Here is a 19,369-nt window from a genome sequence, read left to right on the forward strand (position 1 = left end):
TTTGTTGCTTTTGAGATTTCCTTCTTTTTTTGTTAGGTAATTCAGTATTTTTAGTGTATTTACAGAGCTGTGCAATCATCATGTCAATTTTCACCACCTCATACCTATCAGAAATCACTCCCCATTTCTTCCTCGGCTCCCTCAACCACCCATCTACTTCTGTCTTTAGGAATTTGCATATTTGGGACATTTCATATAAATGGAATCATGCAATATGTGGTTCTTTTGGACTAGGAGTGGAATTGCTAAGTCACGTGGTAACTTTGTGCTTAACCTTTTGAGGAACTGCCAGAATGTTTTCAAAGCACCTGTACCTTTCACATTCCCATCAGCAGTGTATGAAGGCCTCAATTTCTCTGCATCTTCATCAACACTTGTTATTACCTGTCTTTTTGATGATAGCATGAAGTTCATTCATGTTGTACCATCTATCAGTACTTCATTTTTTATGACTGAATAATATTCCATTGTGTGGATAATACCGCATATTGTTTAACTATTTATCAGTTGATACACATTATGACTCTTTTTCCCCTTTGGACTGTCATGAGATCATGAGTAATGTTGCTTTGAACATTTATGTACAAATCTTTGTATGGACATATGATAATTTCTCCTGTGTATATACCTAGGAGTGGAATTGCTGGGTCAAATGGTAACTCCACATTTCACTTTTGAGGAACTATTGATAAGGAGAGATCTAATCAGATCACTGGGGAAGAGTAGGGAGGAGCTGTAGGAGGAGGTTGCCTGAGGCAATGGTAAACAGTTTAGGATGGGATTGGCTGAGAGGCTGAATGTCTCCAGAGTATATGGAATTTTGGGCCAGAAGATTTAAAATAAAAAGAGGGCAGAGACTGGTTCTCCAGCTCTCTTCCTCAAGAATGCTTGGATGATGGTGCTGCAGCTGCCTGCATTTCCCAAAGGATGGTATTTCGGATGGGAGAAGAAACTCCGGGTTCAGCCTAGGATTACATTGGACTAGCAGAGGGTGGTAGGATTATTCTTTGGGTGTTTTTCAGGGGACAAGCTCTGAGTCAGAAGCCTGCCATTCTTCCAAAATTGTGTAGCTTTTGAATAAAGACTCCTTTCCATTATCACCAAATCTTTGACTCCGGAATTTTACCTAAAGGGTGGGGGCAAGCAGCAGGACCCCACTTGCTGTTCAGTAACACTACCAGCCTAATCCTGTTGTTATCTGACTTTTTATATTATATCTGTTCTAGCAGGTGTGAAGTAGTATCTTGTAGTTTTGATATTTTTTCCAATTACTAATGATTTTGAGCATCTTTGCATTGCTTATTAGTCATTTGCCTATCTCCTTGGGAGAAATGTCTTTTTAATTCCTTTGCCCACTTTTAAAATGGCTTGTTTCTTGTTATTGAGTTGTTAATATTAGTCATACTTTCAATATACAGATCCATTATCAAATATATCATTTGGAAATATTCTCCATTTTGTGTTTTGTCTTTTCACTAACTGGATCTAGATAGTGTCCTCTGAAAGAAAGATTTTTAATTTTAATAAAGTCCAGTTTATATACTTTTGCTTTTGGTACTGTGTTTTTTGTCCTATCTGAGAAATCAAATCCAAGGTCATGAAGAATTGTTTCTGCATTTTTTTCCTAGGAGTTTTAAAGTTTTTTGAGTTAATTTTTGCAGATGGTTCCAGGATCCTCCTTTTTCATGTGAGTATCCATTGGTTACTGACTTCTCCCACTTCGTACAGTGTTTATAAGTTCATCCATGTTGTACTACATATTAGTACATTATTCTTTTGTGGCTGAATAATATCAAATACATGTTACAACATGGATGAACCTTATAACAAGAAGCCAGAAACCAATGGATATCCACAGGCAAATCTCAGCACCGTTAGATGAAGAAGCTATGATTTTTTCACTCATTTGTCTTAGAACCCTTGTCAAAATATCATTTGCCCATAGAAAAACAGATTTATTTCTGGATTTTCAATTCTGTTTCATTTGTCTATATGTCTGTTCAAATGAAAGTACCAGTCTCTTCACTGTAGCTTTATAGTAGGTTGAAATCAGGAAGTATAAGTGTTCCAATTTTTTTTGTTCTTTTTAAAGACTGTTCTGGCCCTTCAACTTTTATGTGAATTTTATGATTAACTTGTCAATTTTTGCAATGAAGAAAGCTGAGATTTCAGTAGAGATTGCAGTGAATATATAGGTCAATTCAGGAAGTGTTGTGATCTTACATAAGTCTTCTAATCCATGAACATTAGATGTGTTTTTGTCTATTTAGGTCTTCTTTAATTTTTTTCTGCAGTCTTTTACAGTGTTCAGTGTGTAAGTCTTTTACCTCTTAAGTTTATTCATAGGTATTTTATTCACTTGGATGTTATTGTAAATGGATTTTTAAATTATTATCCTTTTTGGGTTGTTCATTGCTAGTGTATAAAAGTGCAAGCGATCGTTGCCCATTGATCTTGTATTCTGCAATTTTGCTGAATTTATTTAAAGCTCTGATCATTTGGGGGGGTATTGTTTATTATTTTCTGTATATAAGATTATGCCACATGGAGATAGGGACAATTTTGATTCTTCCTTCCCAATTACAATGTTGAACAGGAGTGGTGTGAATGGGACATCCTTGTCTTGATCCTTATCTTAAGGGTAGGTTTTTAGTCTTTCACAAGTGTTCATAATGTTACTTGTGGGTAAACATTTCTTCCATGCCCATTATTACATTGAGGAAGTTCCCTTCCATTTCTAGTTGTTTGTTTGGTTTTTAGTCATGAAAGAGTACTAGACTTATTGCACACTTTTTGTATATAAATTGAGATGATAATGTGTTGTTTTCCTCCATTATCTTGATTATTTTCATATGTTGAACTACCCTTTTATTCCTAGGATAAATCCCACCTGGTCATGGCATATTAGTCTTTTCAATATTTTGCTGGGTGTGGTTTGCCACTTTTTGTTGAGGACATTTATATCTGTATTTATCAAAAATATTGGTTTGTAGTTTTCTTGTAGTGGCTTTGTTTTGCTTTGGTATCAAGGTAATGCTGGTTTAATTGAATGAGTTAGGAAGCATTCTCTCTTTATTTTTTCTTTGTAGATTTTGAGAAAGATTGTTGTTATTTCTTCTTCAGTAATTGGTAGAATTCACCAGTGAACCCACCTGGTCCTGGGCTTTTATTTGTTTGGAAATTTTTAATTATGGATTCAATCTCTTTATTTCTTATAGGTCTGTTTAGATTTTTTATTTCTTCTTGAGTCAATTTTGATAGTTTGTGTGTTTGTAGGAACTTTTCTGTTTTATCTAGATTGTCTAATTTTGCAAACATTTTTCATAGTATTTTCTTATACGTTTGTTTTTTTGTAATTTCAGTACCAATGTTCCCACTCTCATTTCTGACTTTGGAAGTTTCTTTTGAATATTTTCTTTTTTTCCTTGTTCAGTTTTGCTAAAGGTATGTCAATTTTCTTAATCTTTTCATAGCACCAATGTTTGATTTCACCAATTTTTCTCTGTTGTTTTTCTATTCTCTCTTTCCCTTATCTGAACTCTATTCTTAATTATTTCCTCCTTTCTGTTGACTTTGGGCTTAGTCTACTATTTTTTTTTCCTTTTTAATTTCTTAAGGAGTAGAGTGAGACTTTGATTTCAGATCTTCATTCTTTTCTTTTTTTAAGATTTTATTTACTTATTTTTAGAGAGATGGGAAGGAAGAGAGAAAGAGAGGGAGAGAAACATCAATGTGTGGTTGCCTCTCGCACGGCCCCCTACTGGGGACCTGGCCTGCAACTCAGGCATATGTCCTGACTAGGAATCCAACTGACAACAGACAACCTTTTGGTTCACAGGCCAGTGCTCAATCCACTGAGCCACACCGGCCATGGCAGATCTTTATTCTTTTTAATGCAAGTGTTTACAACCAAAATTTCCTATCTTATGGTTGCACTGCCTCCTGTAAGTTTTGATGTTGTGTTTTTGTTTTCATTTGTCTCAGTGTATTTCTAATTTCCCTTGTTACTTCCTCTATAACCCACTGACTGTTTCAGTGTGTTGTTTAATTTCCATATATTTGTGAATTTTTTTAGTGTCCCTTCTGTTACAGTTTTTAGTTTATGCCATTGTGGTCAGAGAAGATACTTAGGATGATTTCAGTCTTTATAAATGTATTGAGATTTCTTTTGTGACTTAACACATGGCCTATTCTGGAGAATATTCCATTTGCATTTCAGAAAAGTGTATGTTCTGCTATTTTGTGGTAGTGTTCTATATATATCTGTTAGAGATAATATAATTAAGGTATAGTGTTATTTAAATTTCCTACTTCTTTATTGTTCTTTGGTCTAATTTTCCTGTCCATTATTGAGAATGGGGTATTGAACTTTCTAAGTATTATTAGTGGATTGTTTATTCCTCCCTTTAGTTTTCAGTCTTTGGTTCATATATTTTGAGGCTAATTTGTTAGTTATACATGTTTATAATTGTTATGCTCTTTGAAGGATTGCAGCTTTCATAATGTCCTTTGTCTTTTGTAACTATTTTTGACTTAGAGTCTCTGAAAGAGTTCCTGGACCTAGTTCCAACGTGTGTGTGTGTGTGTGTGTGTGTATGTATGTGTAGGCTTAACTACACCAACATGCCATTCTCAGATACTAGCTGGGTATCAAGACTTCGACTCAATTCTGACACTATCTACTCAGAGATAGAATCAGATTCCACAGGTAAAGAACTCATTCCCACCAGATTGCCCTCCACTTCGGATGCCAGTTGCAAGCCCAGGTTGTTACCTGTGCTTCTAACTGGCTATAAATGGGAGGTTCTAATGACCCCCTCCTTGGGTTTGGTTAATTTGCTAGAAGGGCTTGAAGATCTTAGGTAAAACCATTCAGTAACTGATTTATTACAAAGGATGTTAAACAGTATGAACCAACAGCCACATGAAGAGATATGTAGGTGAGCTGCTGAACAAAGGAGCTTCTGTGTTCATGGAGCTTGGGACTTAGTGTTTTGATTCCCCAATGTGGAAGTTCCAAAAAACCCTTCCTTTTGGATTATTGTGGAGGCTTCATTAAATGGAGGCATGATTGATTAACTCACTGTCCACTGGTGTTTAGTTTAACCTCTAGCCCATCTCCTCCCCAGAAATTAGATGGTGGGACTGCAAGTTCCAACCTTCTATTCGTTTTTGGTTCTCCTAGCAACCAGCCCCTTTTCGTAGGTGCTTTGCAAAAGTCACCTTTTATGAACATAAACCCAACTGTGATGGAGAGAGCTTGTTATGAATAACAGACACCCATTTTACTTTTATGGCTCTGAAGCTCTCAGAAACTGAGGACAAGAGACCAAATGTCAAAACAAAAGAGGCTCCCATTGCTCTTATTGCTCAGGAAATTCTAAGGGTTTTGAGAAATGTGAGCCAGGAACTGTGGATGAAGACCAAATATATCTGAGAAATATATTTTGGTCATCTGAATGTGTATACACACATTAGAATGAACTGGGACATGGACCTAAGCCACCACTTATGCTGGAACAAAGAAGGTATTCGTCACCATCACCAGCTATTTACCTGACCACTGGATTCCCCTATCAGAAGCAACAGAGGCAAAGCCGCTGGCATCCTGCTGGAAACCAGTTGACTCCTCACTACCCCCTCTCCTTTCCCTTGAGCTTTCTACAGAATCATTCCTCCCTGATCATATAGCTACCCAGGACACCTGGAGCAGATCAGCAGGGTGACTCGCCCTCCCCTGGAGGTCTACTATATACCTTAACACTGTCTACCTTTTCCCTTGGGGTGTTCTGCCTCCAATAAAAACCCTTAATTGGACTTTTCTGGCTCTGGGTCCTTTCTTAGCCACTTCTGCTACCTAACAACACATATATTTTATAAATCATAATCTCATTGTCTATTTATTCTGATACTATTTATAGCCATCCCAGCTTTCTTTTTCTTACTATTTGCATGGGTTATCTTTTTCCATCCTTTCCCTTTCAACTGATTATGTCCTTAGATTTAAAATGAGTCTCTTGTGGACAGCATAAAGTTGGGTAGTGTTTTTTTCTTACCAATTCTACCAATCTCTGCCTTATTTGCATAGCTTTATTCATTTACATTTGTAGTAATTACTGATAAGGAAGACTAATTTCTGCCATTTTCTCTGTTTTCTGTATTTTTCATCTTTTTCATTCTTAGTTTCCTCCACTGTTGCCTTCTTCTGTGTTTAATTTTTTATTATGTCATTTTTATTCCTTTTCACTTTCCACTCTGTATATTTTTGAAATTATTTTCTTATGGGTTATACAAGGGATTACAATTTGTCTCTTAAAATTTAACAATCTATTTTGAATTAATACCACCTTAGCTTCAATAGTATGCAAAACTCTGCTTACAATACACCTCTGTACCTTCTCCTTTATGATATTGTTTTACTAATTATATCTTTATGCACTGTGTGCCCATTGTATAGATTTGTAATTATTGGTTTATGCATTTTCTTTTAAATCATATAGGGGGAAAAAAGGAGGAATTACAATAAAAAATCTAATAATACTGGCTTTTGTATTTACCTATGCAGTTACCTTCATTAGAGTTCTTTTTCTTTACTTGTCTTTGAGGTACTATCTAATAATGTCTTGTCATTTCCACCTGAAGAATGCTTTTCACATTTCTTACAGGGCATGTCTCTTAGCAGTGAATTCCCTCAGTTTTTGTTTACCAAAGAATGTCTTAATTTCTCTGTCATTTTTGAAGGATAATTTTGCAGATACAAACTTGTTTGACAGTTTTCTCTCTTTTTATAAAAATTAAGTTTACTAGGGTGTCATTGGTTGTTTTTGACAAGTGAATTAGTTACAGTGCATATACTTTGTATGAGAGATTTATTTGTGCATGTTATTTCATTGTTGGATATAAAATGCTAATTAGAATAAAGAAGTAAGGCACAATTAAATACAAAGTTGGAAATGTAATGCATTTCTAAATAAAGAAATTACATTATTTTGGAACTGAAAAAAACCCCCTGCATTTCAAATTGATGAAAATAAAAGTTATAACACTACAATTAGTGTTTGCCAATTTGGTGTAAAAAGTTTAAGGAACTTGTGGTTGATTATAAAACCATAAAATGAGGACAGTTTTCTTTTTGAGCTCTTTAAATATGTCATAACAGTGTCTTATGATCTCAGTGGTTTCTGATGAGAAATTGGCCGTAAGTCTTATTGATTCCTAATTGAGAATTTCTTGTATATAATAAATTACTTCTCTCTTGCTGTTTTCAAGGTTCTTTATCATTGGCTTTTGATAGTTGGATTTTCATGTCTTAGTCTGTATCATTTTGAATTTATCTGTCTTGGAACTCACTGTGTTTCATGGATTTGTGTATTTGTGGGTTCCATCAAATTTGTGGGGTTTAGGCGATTATTTCTCTAAATATTCTTTTTGCCCCATTCTCTATTTTATCTTCCTCTGGAACTCCTATATTATAGTCTGTATAATTTTAGTCCTCTGAAATTTATTGACTGTTTTATGATTCAGATTATCATGCAAGGTTTAAAAAATGTTTCACATGCATTTAAAGACAGTTTATATTCTGCACTTACCAGGTATAGTGTTCTCTAAACATAAACTAAGTTCAATTTGGTTATTAGTTTTAAAATTTTATGTTCTTTTATTTTTGTTTTTTGTCTTCTCCCATGTTTAGAGATTTTGAATTTGTCTGCTTCTTTTCTGGTTCCATCTATTTTTACTTCATAGTTAATATATTTCGAAGCCTTGTTACTAGTTGCACACAAATTTAATATTTTTGTGTCTTTCTGTTGAATTGACCCCCTTAACGTCATATACATTTTATCTTAACTAATACTTCTTTTAAATATATATATAATTCTCACTCAAGGACTTCTTTAAAAAAAGATTTTATTTATTTATATTTAGAGAGAAGGGAAGGGAGGGAGAAAGAGAGGGAGAGAAACATAGATCTGTTGCTTCTCCCATGACCCCAAGTGGGGACTTGGCCTGCAACCCAGGCACGTGCCCTGACTGGAAATCAAACCTATGACCTTTCGGTTTGTAGGACGATGATGGCCAGCCCACTGAGCCATACCAGTCAGGGTGAGGGCATTTTTTTTCATTGCTTTTAGAAAGAGAGGAAGGGAGAGAGAGAAACATCAATGCAAGAATAGCATCAATCAGTTGCCTCTGGTGTGTGCCCCAGTGGGGATCAAGCGCACAACTTGCTGTGTGCCCTGACTAGGAATCAAACCCACAACCTTTGGGTTAGAAGACAATGCTCCAACCAACTGAGCCACATTGTCCAGGGCTCAACTAATACTTCTTTCTTAAAGTTTAGTTTTCTCACCAAGTTTCTTTTGCTTTGTGGTTGCATGTCATCATTTTCCTTCTTTTTAGCTTCAACCTATGTCCTTCGTATATCTTTTAAATAAGTCTTTTTTTCTATAATCCAAAATATTAGGCTTCGTGTTTTAATTGGCTTGTTTATATTTACATGTAATGTAACTAGTAATATAATTGTGTTTAAATCTATTATCTTGTTATTTGTTTTTGTTTCCATTTTCTGTATATTTTCCTTCCTTGCTAACTTTAAGGGTCAATCAGGTATTTTATTTTTTAATTTTTTAATCCTCATCTAAGGATGTTTATTGATTTTAGAGGGGGGAGGAGGGGGAGAGAGAGAGAGAGAGAGAGAGAGAGCGCCTGCAAGAGAGAAAGAAATATCTGTGTGAGAGAGGAACATCCATTAGTTGCCTCCCCAGCATGCCCTGGCCAGGGATTGAACCTGCAACCTTTTGGTGTATGGGATGACACTCCAATTAACTAAAGCACCCAGCCAGGGCTATATTTCATTTTTTTAATTTATAGCTTCTATTAGATTTTTTGTTATAGTTTTTAATGTTATTCTGTTAGTGGTTACCCACTGAACCAACCTAACAGGATTCTTGCTCAAGCCAGGCCAAAGTGATCAGATATCATCTGGGAAGTAGTAGGGAAAAGGAGTTTGATGATATATCAAAGGTGGGGAATTCTTGCTAGAAGGACTTAGCAGGATTCTTACTAAAACTAAATTCTGTAAACTCATGGGCTTTGTTGGGAGAATGTTCAGAGGAACTTGACTATAATTTGACCCAGCCAAGAATCTTTGTCACCCCTCCCCTGTACTTCTGTGTTGTCTTGTGGTCTTCACAACCATTATACTGATGCTTTTGGGTTATAATTCTCCAAAGGCTTCTCTGTGCCATTTACTACACTGTGAGATCTTTAAAGTTAGGCACTACTTTTCATTCCCACACCCATCTTGTGCTTATATAGCATAGGTACTCTGTTAATATTAGTGGAATGATGATTGCTCTTGCTCTAGAGTGATGTGAAACTACACCGCAAATCTGGTAATAGTTGGGAAAAGAAGAAACACATCTAAGTGATTTCAATAAATAAAAATAAAAAGAATTTGCAATTGGTGTATAGGGAGAGAAAAGGGAGTGAAAATGGCAGAAATTTCTTTGAGGTCCTATTTTTTAATACAATGTGTATCTTAAATTTGGGGTCACTTCCTTTGCTTCCTTTCTAGAACAACCCAATCAAAATGAAAAAAAAAAGTTTTAATATACAATTTCCATTTTGAAATAAAGTATCAGTGTGCCTATACATGGCTATAAACATTGTCTTCCGGCATTGCAAGACTGACCTAACAATTTTTCTTTTGGTGTGTACACCCTTTTTCTGACCTCTTTCTGCCAATTTATATGGATACATTCATTTTCCTATGTTGATACCTATAATTAATGGAGTCTTTGTTATGTTAAGAAATCATTATTCTTCATTAAAAAAAAATCCTGATGATCCATAGCATAAATTCACTTTTCCTGTTTTGTGTAGTTTTGCTATTTGAAAATCATGACACTGTGTTGTGCTAAAAAATATCCCTGTCAACATGTGCTAAGAACAATAGCTACATATACAGGGTCCAGCAGAAGGAAGGCCTACTTGAGTGTGGTTGGTAGGGTGTAATAATTTATAGTTTCAATTTGAACATTTGAACATTTTGTACGTAAAATGTCATATGGTATGCTTGAGTGTGATATTGTTATGTTACAGAATTACATGCCTATGATTTTGTAATAAAATAGGGGCATTATTTGTGCCAGACTCTGTATAATTTTGTTTGTATGATTACATTTAAACTGAATGCTATCTCTCTGTTAATTAAGGTTCTCTTCCCAGTATTTTTCTCTTTCCAAGATGATTTCATATTAGGTCTTTTACGGCCCCTTTCTGGGCAATTTCATCACCCTCTGCATCTCTTATATAGCTAGAACACTGGATTATGTGAAATATTTTGCACAGAGAGAAGTAGTACCTTCTAGATAAAAAAAGTAGTATGTGCAAGACACAGAGATATGGATTGTGATGCTAGCTACTTGACTAAATGATGTTATTTAAAATATTTTTTCAATGCAGAATTTGTGTGGATCAAAAGAGTATTCCAATAAAATAACTTTCTCAAATTATTTGAATGACATTTGCTATTAACTCAATGTTATTTTATTTTATTTTTTATCCTTACCCGAGGGCATGCTTATTGATTTTAGAGACAGGGGGAAAGGGAGGGAGAGAGGGTGAGAAGCATTATGTGAGAGAGAAATATCCATTGGTTGCCTCTCCTATGCCCCCGATAGGGTACTTGAACCCTTAATCTAGGATGGGCTCTGACCTGGAATTGAACCCCCCATCTTTTGGTTTATAGGGCAATGCTCCAACCAACTGAGCCACACCCGCCAAGGCATCTTACTGTTATTTTAAAGTTTAGAGAATGACAAACCATAATTCTCTATAGTTTCAAGATGATTTACATGGATTTATATTTATTCCAATATAAACCTTTATATTGGAATTGATTAGTCTGCTTTGTTTCCCCTTGAACTTTTCTTTCTTTTTGACATGAGGGCTTACTGTTTTTATTTAATACATTTTTTGGAAAAGTTTCTTCTCCATTGTAGTCAGGCCTGCACTTTTCTTAGTCCCAACCTCTTAACTAGGGTGGAAATCACTTGTGAATCCTTTTATAGTTGTCTCCATGATCAAATAATCACATATGGACACACTGTCTCACTCCCTCCCATACCCCCAGTCATTAGGATGTTGAGACTCTTGTTTTATAAAATGGAATCATATTATATACCCTTGTGTGCTTCTTACTTTTCCTATGAATACATACATTGTGAAAAATCTATTCAAGCCAACTACTTTTGCACTAACTCATTCTTTCATTTAATTTTGTAACAGTCCATGGCATGGATTATACTACCACAATTTTTTATCTTCTGCTCTTGGATTTACATTTCCTTTCAATTTTCTTACTAATGTACTATGCTTTTAGAGGTACATAGGAGAGAGTGCTAGGTTTAAAGGTATTTAAAATTTTTTATTGACATTGATTCCTCAAAATTATATCAATATTGCTTTCACAGAAGCTCTACCAGTTTATATTTCTAGCAGTTATGTAATAGTACCCTTTCTACCACAACTGAATCAGCACTAGATGTTATCCCTCTTATTATTTTTGCTAGGTGAATGGTTATAAAGTGATTTCACATAATTTTAATTTGCATTTCCTTCAATACTGGGTCCCACCATTACTTTTTATTAGTCATGTAGATTTGCTCTACTGTGAATAACTTATTTCCATTTTTCACTTCAATTTTTTATCTTACCTTTCCAATTTTGATTTATTATAAAATATTTTAAGCAATACTTTGTTTAGAAAAATATAATACGTATCAGTGTACTCACCACCCAACTTTTCAAGTCTGTGATTTTGCCATTTTACTCCAGATTTTTCTCCAGCATGTTATTGTGATACATTACATTAATAGATTTTTCTAATTTAGCCATCTTGGAGTCTTAGAGTGAATGAACTTTGTTAATTTTTAAAAAGGAAACATTACAGAATTTGGTTTGCTAATATTTAGGATTTTTAGTATCTATTTTGGTTAAGTGACATTATCATTTTACGATGTTTTTGTCTGGTCTTGGTATCATGATCCCCCTAACTCACAATATGTGTCAGTTTCTCTGTTCTCTCCTTTTTATTCTCTGTAATAAGACAGGATTGGTTGAACTCATATAAATTTCATGTGGACCTGATGGTGGTATTCCTTTCTTCTTTCTAATTCTTATTTCTCTTTTCCTTCTTCCTCCTCCTTTCTTCTCCATTTAAAAAAAATGGATAGATTATTTCTTTAATGATTGTAGTTCTTTGAAATGTTTTATTAAATCCATTTTAAAGTTATATATTTTAATTTAGTTATATATTGTTCATTTGTCTACATTTTCAGATTTATTGGCATAATTTATTCTAGCCTCTCTTTTTGTCTTCATAACTTATACTTTAAAAACTTCTTAGTGTTTACCTGTGCCTTCTTTTTTATCACAGTTGAAAAGGCTGGTTTACTTAGTCATTGCAAATAATCAGCTTTTACCTTGTTAATTCTCTTTATTAAATTTTTATTCCTTGTGTTGTAAGTTCTGTTGTATCATATCCTGTCAGCTGTCTCTGGGATTACTCTGTTGTTTGCTAATATCTTGATTTAGGTAACTTACATCAATCTGTTATTTTCTAATGTAATCAGATCAGAGCTATTTTCCTCTTGAGTATCAGTTCAGTTATATTTTATAATTTTTAACACATGGTTTGATGATCATTTATTACAAATGCTTTTTAACTTTTGTGATAATTTCTTCTGTGACCTGTAAGATATTTAGAAGTATTTATAAATACAAAAATGAGCACGAGGACACAGTTTCAAAATTTTTGCTGAATAAGCTTTTTATATGTAACTTACTAAAATTATTAAAGTTATATGTAACTTACTAAAATTACTAAGACTAGACAATTTTAATAATTTAACTACAAATTAAGAATTTTTGTCAGTATGTGAAGTTGGTGTCATTTTGCCTACAGTGCAAAAGAATGAAAATATCACTAAAATTAAAAACACTCTCAGTAGATAAGCAGATAAAAATAGCTATGATACACTTACACAATGGAATATTACTCAGCTATAAAAAAAAGAAGAAAATTTTACCCCTTGTGACAGCATGGATGGTCCTGGAGAGAATTATGCCAAGTGAAATAAGGTTGTCAGAGAAAGATGACTACCATATTATTTCATTCTTATGTGGAATCTAATGTGCAACTGAAGTCAGAAGCAAAATAGAAACAGACTCAGAGAGAGAGCAGGCTGACAGCTTTGGGTGTGTGGAGGGGTTGAACAAAAAAAGAAATAAGGAGAGAAAGAACTTGCCCTGGTTGGTGTGGCTCAGTGGATTGAGTAACGGCCTGCAAACTGCAAGGTGTCCAGTTTGATTCCAGTCAGGGCACATGCCTGGGTTGCGGGCTAGGTCCCCAGTTGGGGGGCGTGCAAAGGGCAACCAATTCATGTATCCCTCGCACATTGCTGTTTATCTCCCTCTCTTTCTTCCTCCCTTTCCCTCTCTATAAAAGTAAATAAATAAAATCTTTAAAAAAGTGAGAAAGAAGTCATGGACACCTACAATAGTGTAGTAATAGTGAGGGGGAAGGGAGTGGGTGGAGGTCAAAGAGGGTATAGGGGGTATAAATAGTGATGGAAAAGTATAAAATAAAATGAAACAGCTATTCCTGAGGGAAAAAAACATTATTACTAATAAAGAATTTACAATAATTTCTTTAAGTAATAATTTATCAGTGAATATCAAAAACTTCCCTATTCTCTCTTTTTAAAATAATTTTTGAACAAATAAAGTTGATATGCCTTAAAAATACTTTTTTGAGGAGGGGAACCAAGATGGCGGCGTAGGTAGACACACTGCGCCTCCTCGCACAACCAGAACTGGCAGAGAGTCGAACAGCAAGGGGGACTGACACCAAGGAAACAGAAAATAATCATTCATCCAGACTGGTAGGAGGGGCGGAGACGGGCACCGGGGTGGAGAGGACTCGCGTGGCTGTGGCAGGACTGAGACTGGCGGAGTGTGGGACAAATGGCGCAGGCAGTCCGAGCACTAGCAGACCCTGTGGTCCCACATTTGCACAGATAAACCCAGAGGGCTGGACTCAGAGTGGCGGAGAGTGGGGCAGGCAGAGTGGCGGGTAGCACCTTGCGGCACCACATTCGCCCGCAGATAAACCGGACCAACGGCGGGCAGCGAAGCAGACCGCTGCGCAACCTAGGGCTCCAGCTCGGGGAAATAAAGCCTCAAACCTCTGATTGAAAGCGCCCCTGGGGGTTGGGGCAGCAGCAGGAGAGACTCCCAGCCTCATGGGAGAGGTTGTTGGAGAGACCCACAGGGGCCTAGAGTGTGCACAGGCCCACTTACTCGGGAACCAGCACCAGAGTGGCCCAGTTTGATTGTGGGTATCGGAGTGGAAGATTGAAATCCGGAGGAGAGTGAGGCGGGCGCCAGTGCTCCCACTTGGCCCCTCCCCCACGTACAGCATCACAGCGCAGCAACCAGCATTACCCCGCCCCGGTGAACACCTAAGGCTCCGCCCCTTAAAGTAACAGATGCTCCAAGACAAACAAACAAAAAAAATGGCCCAAATGACAGAACACTTCAAAGCTCCTGAAAAAATACAACTAAGCGACGAAGAGATAGCCAACCTATCGGATGCACAGTTCAAAGCACTGGTTATCAATATGCTCACAGACTTGGCTGAATCTGTTCGAAAACCAGATGAAAAAATGAAGCCTATGCTAAGAGAAACAAAGGAAAATGTACAGGGAACCAATAGTGATGAGAAGGAAACTGGGACTCAAATCAATGGTATGGACCAGAAGGAAGAAACAAACATCCAACCAGAGAAGAATGAAGAAACAAGAACTTGGAAAAATGAGGAGAGGCTTAGGAACCTCCAGGACACCTTGAAACGTTCCAACATCCGAATTATAGGGGTGCCAGAAGGAGAAGAGGAAGAACAAAAAATTGAAAACTTATTTGAACAAATAATGGAGAACTTCCCCGATCTTCAAAGGAAATAGGCTTCCGGGAAGTCCAGGAAGCTCAGAGAGTCCCAAAGAAGCTGGACCCAAGGAGGAACACACCAAGGCACATCATAATTACATTACCCAAGATTAAACGCAAGGACCTACATCCAAGATTACTGTATCCAGCAAAGCTATCATTTAGAATGGAAGGGAAGATAAAGTGCTTCTCAGATAAGGTCAAGTTAAAGAAGCTCATCATCACCAAGCCCTTATTATATGAAATGTTAAAGGGAGTTACCTAAGAAAAAGAAGAACAAAAATAGGAACAGTAAAAATGACAGCAAACTCACAGTTATTAACGACCACACCTAAAACAAAAACGAGAGCAAACTAGGCAAACAACTAGAACATGAGGGTGGTCAATAAGGGAGTGGGAGGGGGAGAGGGGGGTAAAGGTACAGAGAATAAGTAGCATAGATGATAGGTGGAAAATAGACAGGGGGAGGGTAAAAATAGTGTAGGAAATGTAGAAGCCAAAGAACTTATAAGTATGACCCATGGACATGAACTATTGGGGGGGGAATGTGGGAGGGAGGGGGGTGGGCAGGATGGAGTGGAGTGGGGGGGGGGAATAGGACAACTGTAATAGCATAATCAATAAATATATTTAAAAAAATACTTTTTTGAGGGTTATATTTTGGAATATATAGGATTTATAAATTTTTTTATTTAAAAAATTAAATTATTTTAATTTCATGTACTTGTTATTTCATTTGAACTAATGACTTAGTATTTCTATTTTTATTTTTTAATTTTAAGTATATTTTATAGAATATGCTATTATAATTGTCCCTTTTTTCCTCCCCTTTCTCCCCTTATGCCCTGCACCCCTCTTCCCTCCAGCATTCCTCTCCCCCAACCCTCACCTGAGTTCATGTCCATGGGTTATACATATAAGTTCTTTGACTTTTCCATTTCCTATGCCATTCTTAACCTCCTCCTGTCTATTTTGTACCTTCCAGTTATGCTTTTTATTCCCTGTACCTTTTTTACCCATTCTCCCTCTCCCCCTCTCTGCTGATAACCCTCCATGTGATTTCCATTTCTGATTCTGTTCCTGTTCTAGTTCTTTGCTTAGTTTGTTTTTGTTTTCTATTAGGTTCAGGTGTTGATAGTTGTTTGTTGTTTTGATCTTTTTTTAGATAAGTCCCTTTAACATTTCATATAATAAGCACTTGGTGATGATGAACTCCTTTAACTTGACCTTATCTGGGGAGCATTTTATCTGCCCTTGCATTCTACATGACAGCTTTGCTTCATAGAGTAATCTTGGACGTAGGTCCTTGCTTTTCACGACTTCGAATATTAATACTTCTTTCCAGACCCTTCTTACCTATAAGGTTTCTTTTGAGAAGTCAGCCAGTAGTTTTATGGGAACTCCTTTGTAGGTAACTCTCCTCTCTTGCTGCTTTTAAGATTCTCTCCTTCTCCTTAATCTTGGGTAATTTAATTGTGATGTGTTTTGGTGTGTTCCTCCTTGAGTCCAACTGGACTTTCATGTCTGTTTCCTTTGTCAGATTGGGGAAGTTTTCCTTCATTATTTTTTCAAATAAGTTTTCAATTTCTTGCTCTTCCTGTTCTTCTGGCACCCCTATCATTCAGATGTTGGAACGTTTAAAGTTGTCCCAGAGGTTCCTAAGCCTCTCCTCAATTTTTTTTTTTTTTTGAATTCTTGTTTCTTCATTCTGTTCCAGTTGAATGTTTATTTCTCCTTTTTGTTCCAAATTGTTGAATTGAGTCCTGGTTTCCTTCCCTTCACTATTGGTTCCCTGTATATTTTTCTTTATTTTACTTTGTATAGCCTTCACTTCTTCCTTTGTGACCATATTCAATCATTTCTGTAAGCACCCTGATTATCAGTACTTTGAACTCTGCATCTGCTTGGTAGGCTATCTTCTCATCACTTCCTTCTTTATCTGGAGTTCTGATCTATTCTTTCATTTGGGCTGTATTCCTTTATCTCAGTGCACCAGTCTGGATGAATGTTTCTTCTTTAACCACTTGGTTGTCAGACTTCCATCCATACAGTTTGATTTTCTGGCAGTTCTGTTTTTTTTTTTTTTAATTGGTTGTTATCCTTCTTTTGGTTGTGCAAGGAAGCAAAGTGTATCTACACCTACACCTCCATGTTGGCCAGATAACCCAGCCTTTAAAATTTTTAAGTATTCATTTCTGAGCTAAATGATTCATGACTAGAGGACCTGCTATGTATGATTATTCTCTGGCATTTTTGGAGCCTCGTTTTTAATCTTCACATGATTGATGTGTATATGTTCACGTATGTGTGAATATTCTGTATATGCTGAAATAAAAAGCATTAATTGTGTGACTTAGAGACTTTATATGCATTTGTAAAAATTCAGTGGCCTTCAACTTTTTGTTCATGTTCATCCAAAAATATCTTTGAAAAAGATCACACATCTTTGCATTTTTAAGTTCACATTTAAAAATTTTCATTGTAAGTTTAAATAGGACTAAGAATATAATTACTAATGTATTGTGTAAAACTTGATATTTAAAAATAAACCTCTTTCACTGTTCTCTTAAAAGTATCCAGTGACTTCTAAATATTTTAGTTGTTTGCTGTCCTCATTATCAATTAAAACACATACAGGTTTGAATCAATTTTTCTGTAGAGACAACTAAAAAAATTGAATAATTTTTAAAAATCTGCTTAGAAGAATACCAGCAATCATGTTTTAAAATACAGAGGGAAAAAGATTTTGACTGCTATTGCATTGGTGCTTATTTTTGAGTTCTTACTTCAGACCCACTACAAATTATAGATGGTATATAAATGTACTTTCAACTATCTGTACTCATTTCTTTCTCTGCTTCTCTCCTAGGAATCACACCAGTGTATCACAGTATGTTTGCCTTGATGAGTGAAACAGAAAGGATCTGGTATCCGCCCAACCATGTCTTCCATATTGACGAATCAACGAGGCACAGTGTACTCTACAGAATAAGGTGCTTTCTTCAGTAACGTGACTCACTTAGTAGTAAAGGGCAAAATGGGAGAAATTATTGAAAATAATTTTAATTGCAAGCTACATAATGCCAGACTAGAACTAATTAACATTTAATTTTCTTCATTTAAGACTGCGTTTCTCCTTTAAAGGAAGTGTCCATACATGTTCTTTGACTAGAATGCTCTGAAAATAAAGCTGTTCTGGTGACATGCTACGTTACCACTTATAATTATCATTAAATTTTTTAAAGGATGAGTATGGCTTTACTAGCAAAATCCTAAATGTTTGGAATATTGATAGGTTCCCAGGAAATTAAATGTTTTGTGCAATAAAATATAATCTCACATGTCTTCTTTTTAAAGTTGAAGAGAAGATAAGATTTTTCCAGTGTTCATTATAGTCTCAAATTATAAAGTTAATTTATTTAATAATTTATGGTAACATGTAATACTAATTTAGAGAAATCCAGAAGTACTTTCCTACTCAAAGAAACAAAGAAGTTGAGTTTGATCTGTGGCTCTTATGAAATAGATCCATTCACTTTAGAGAGTCAGTGTTACAGTAAAAAAGAACATGGACTCATTTATAATTTTAAAAAGAAAGGTAAAGGGAGCCTTAATTAACTAAGGCATAAGAGAGATATTCTTACCATGATAAAGGGTGTCTATAAAAAAACATGTAGCAAATAATATTCTTAAGTGATAAAATGTTTGAAGTGGTCCCTTTCAAATTAGGAACAAAGATAGCCACAGTCACTGCTTCTGTTTAGGATTTTAGTCAAGTTCCTAACCAGTGCAGTAAGACAGGAGAAAAAAGTTTAATAATTGAGAACAAAGAAACAAAAAGTCATTATTGGGAGATGACATAATTGTTAACAATATACAGTGTCAATAATCATATTTCTACATTTCTCTGTTTCCTGTTACTGTCTCTACATTGTGTGCATGGAAGGAAGGAGTATATTGATTTTACAGTTATGTTTCTTGTATTTTCTACTTATACTTTTGTTATGGTCTTATCCAAATTTCCTTTTGTTCTCAACTTGTATTTAACACTGTTAGCTATATTTTCTGATTATGGGATAATACCTTTTAGTATGCTGGAAGTGGTTATATGTACACAGTATGTTTATATTTGAAGTATGTATTTGGAGGCTGATGGAATGTTTTAACTGTCTTGTAGATTTTACTTTCCTTACTGGTATTGTAATGGCAGCAACAGAACCTATCGGCATGGAATATCTCGAGGTGCTGAAGCTCCTCTTGTTGACGACTTTGTCATGTCTTACCTGTTTGCTCAGGTATGATTATATTATCTACTTGTACCTGTGTTAAATGATAAATACCTTGCTTTATAGTGTACCTC

The 19,369-nt window shown here is 35.6% G+C and overlaps 1 protein-coding gene across 4 annotated transcripts in view; it reads left to right on the plus strand.

The window, feature by feature from the left end:
• Positions 1-19,369, plus strand: part of JAK2 (Janus kinase 2) — a 110,762-nt gene that overhangs the window by 36,545 nt on the left and 54,848 nt on the right. For all 4 annotated transcript variants that reach the window (XR_006654685.3, XM_071221554.1, XM_024554958.4 and 1 more), the window contains exons 4-5: positions 17,879-18,002; positions 19,187-19,304. Coding sequence is in view for 3 of the 4 variants with exons in the window: in XM_071221554.1 (XP_071077655.1) it covers positions 17,879-18,002; positions 19,187-19,304 (242 nt within the window). In the remaining variant the exon portion in view is untranslated. The remainder of the gene's footprint in view (positions 1-17,878; positions 18,003-19,186; positions 19,305-19,369) is intronic.

This window comes from Desmodus rotundus, chromosome 1 (assembly GCF_022682495.2).
Source record: "Desmodus rotundus isolate HL8 chromosome 1, HLdesRot8A.1, whole genome shotgun sequence".
Lineage (NCBI taxonomy): Eukaryota > Metazoa > Chordata > Mammalia > Chiroptera > Phyllostomidae > Desmodus > Desmodus rotundus.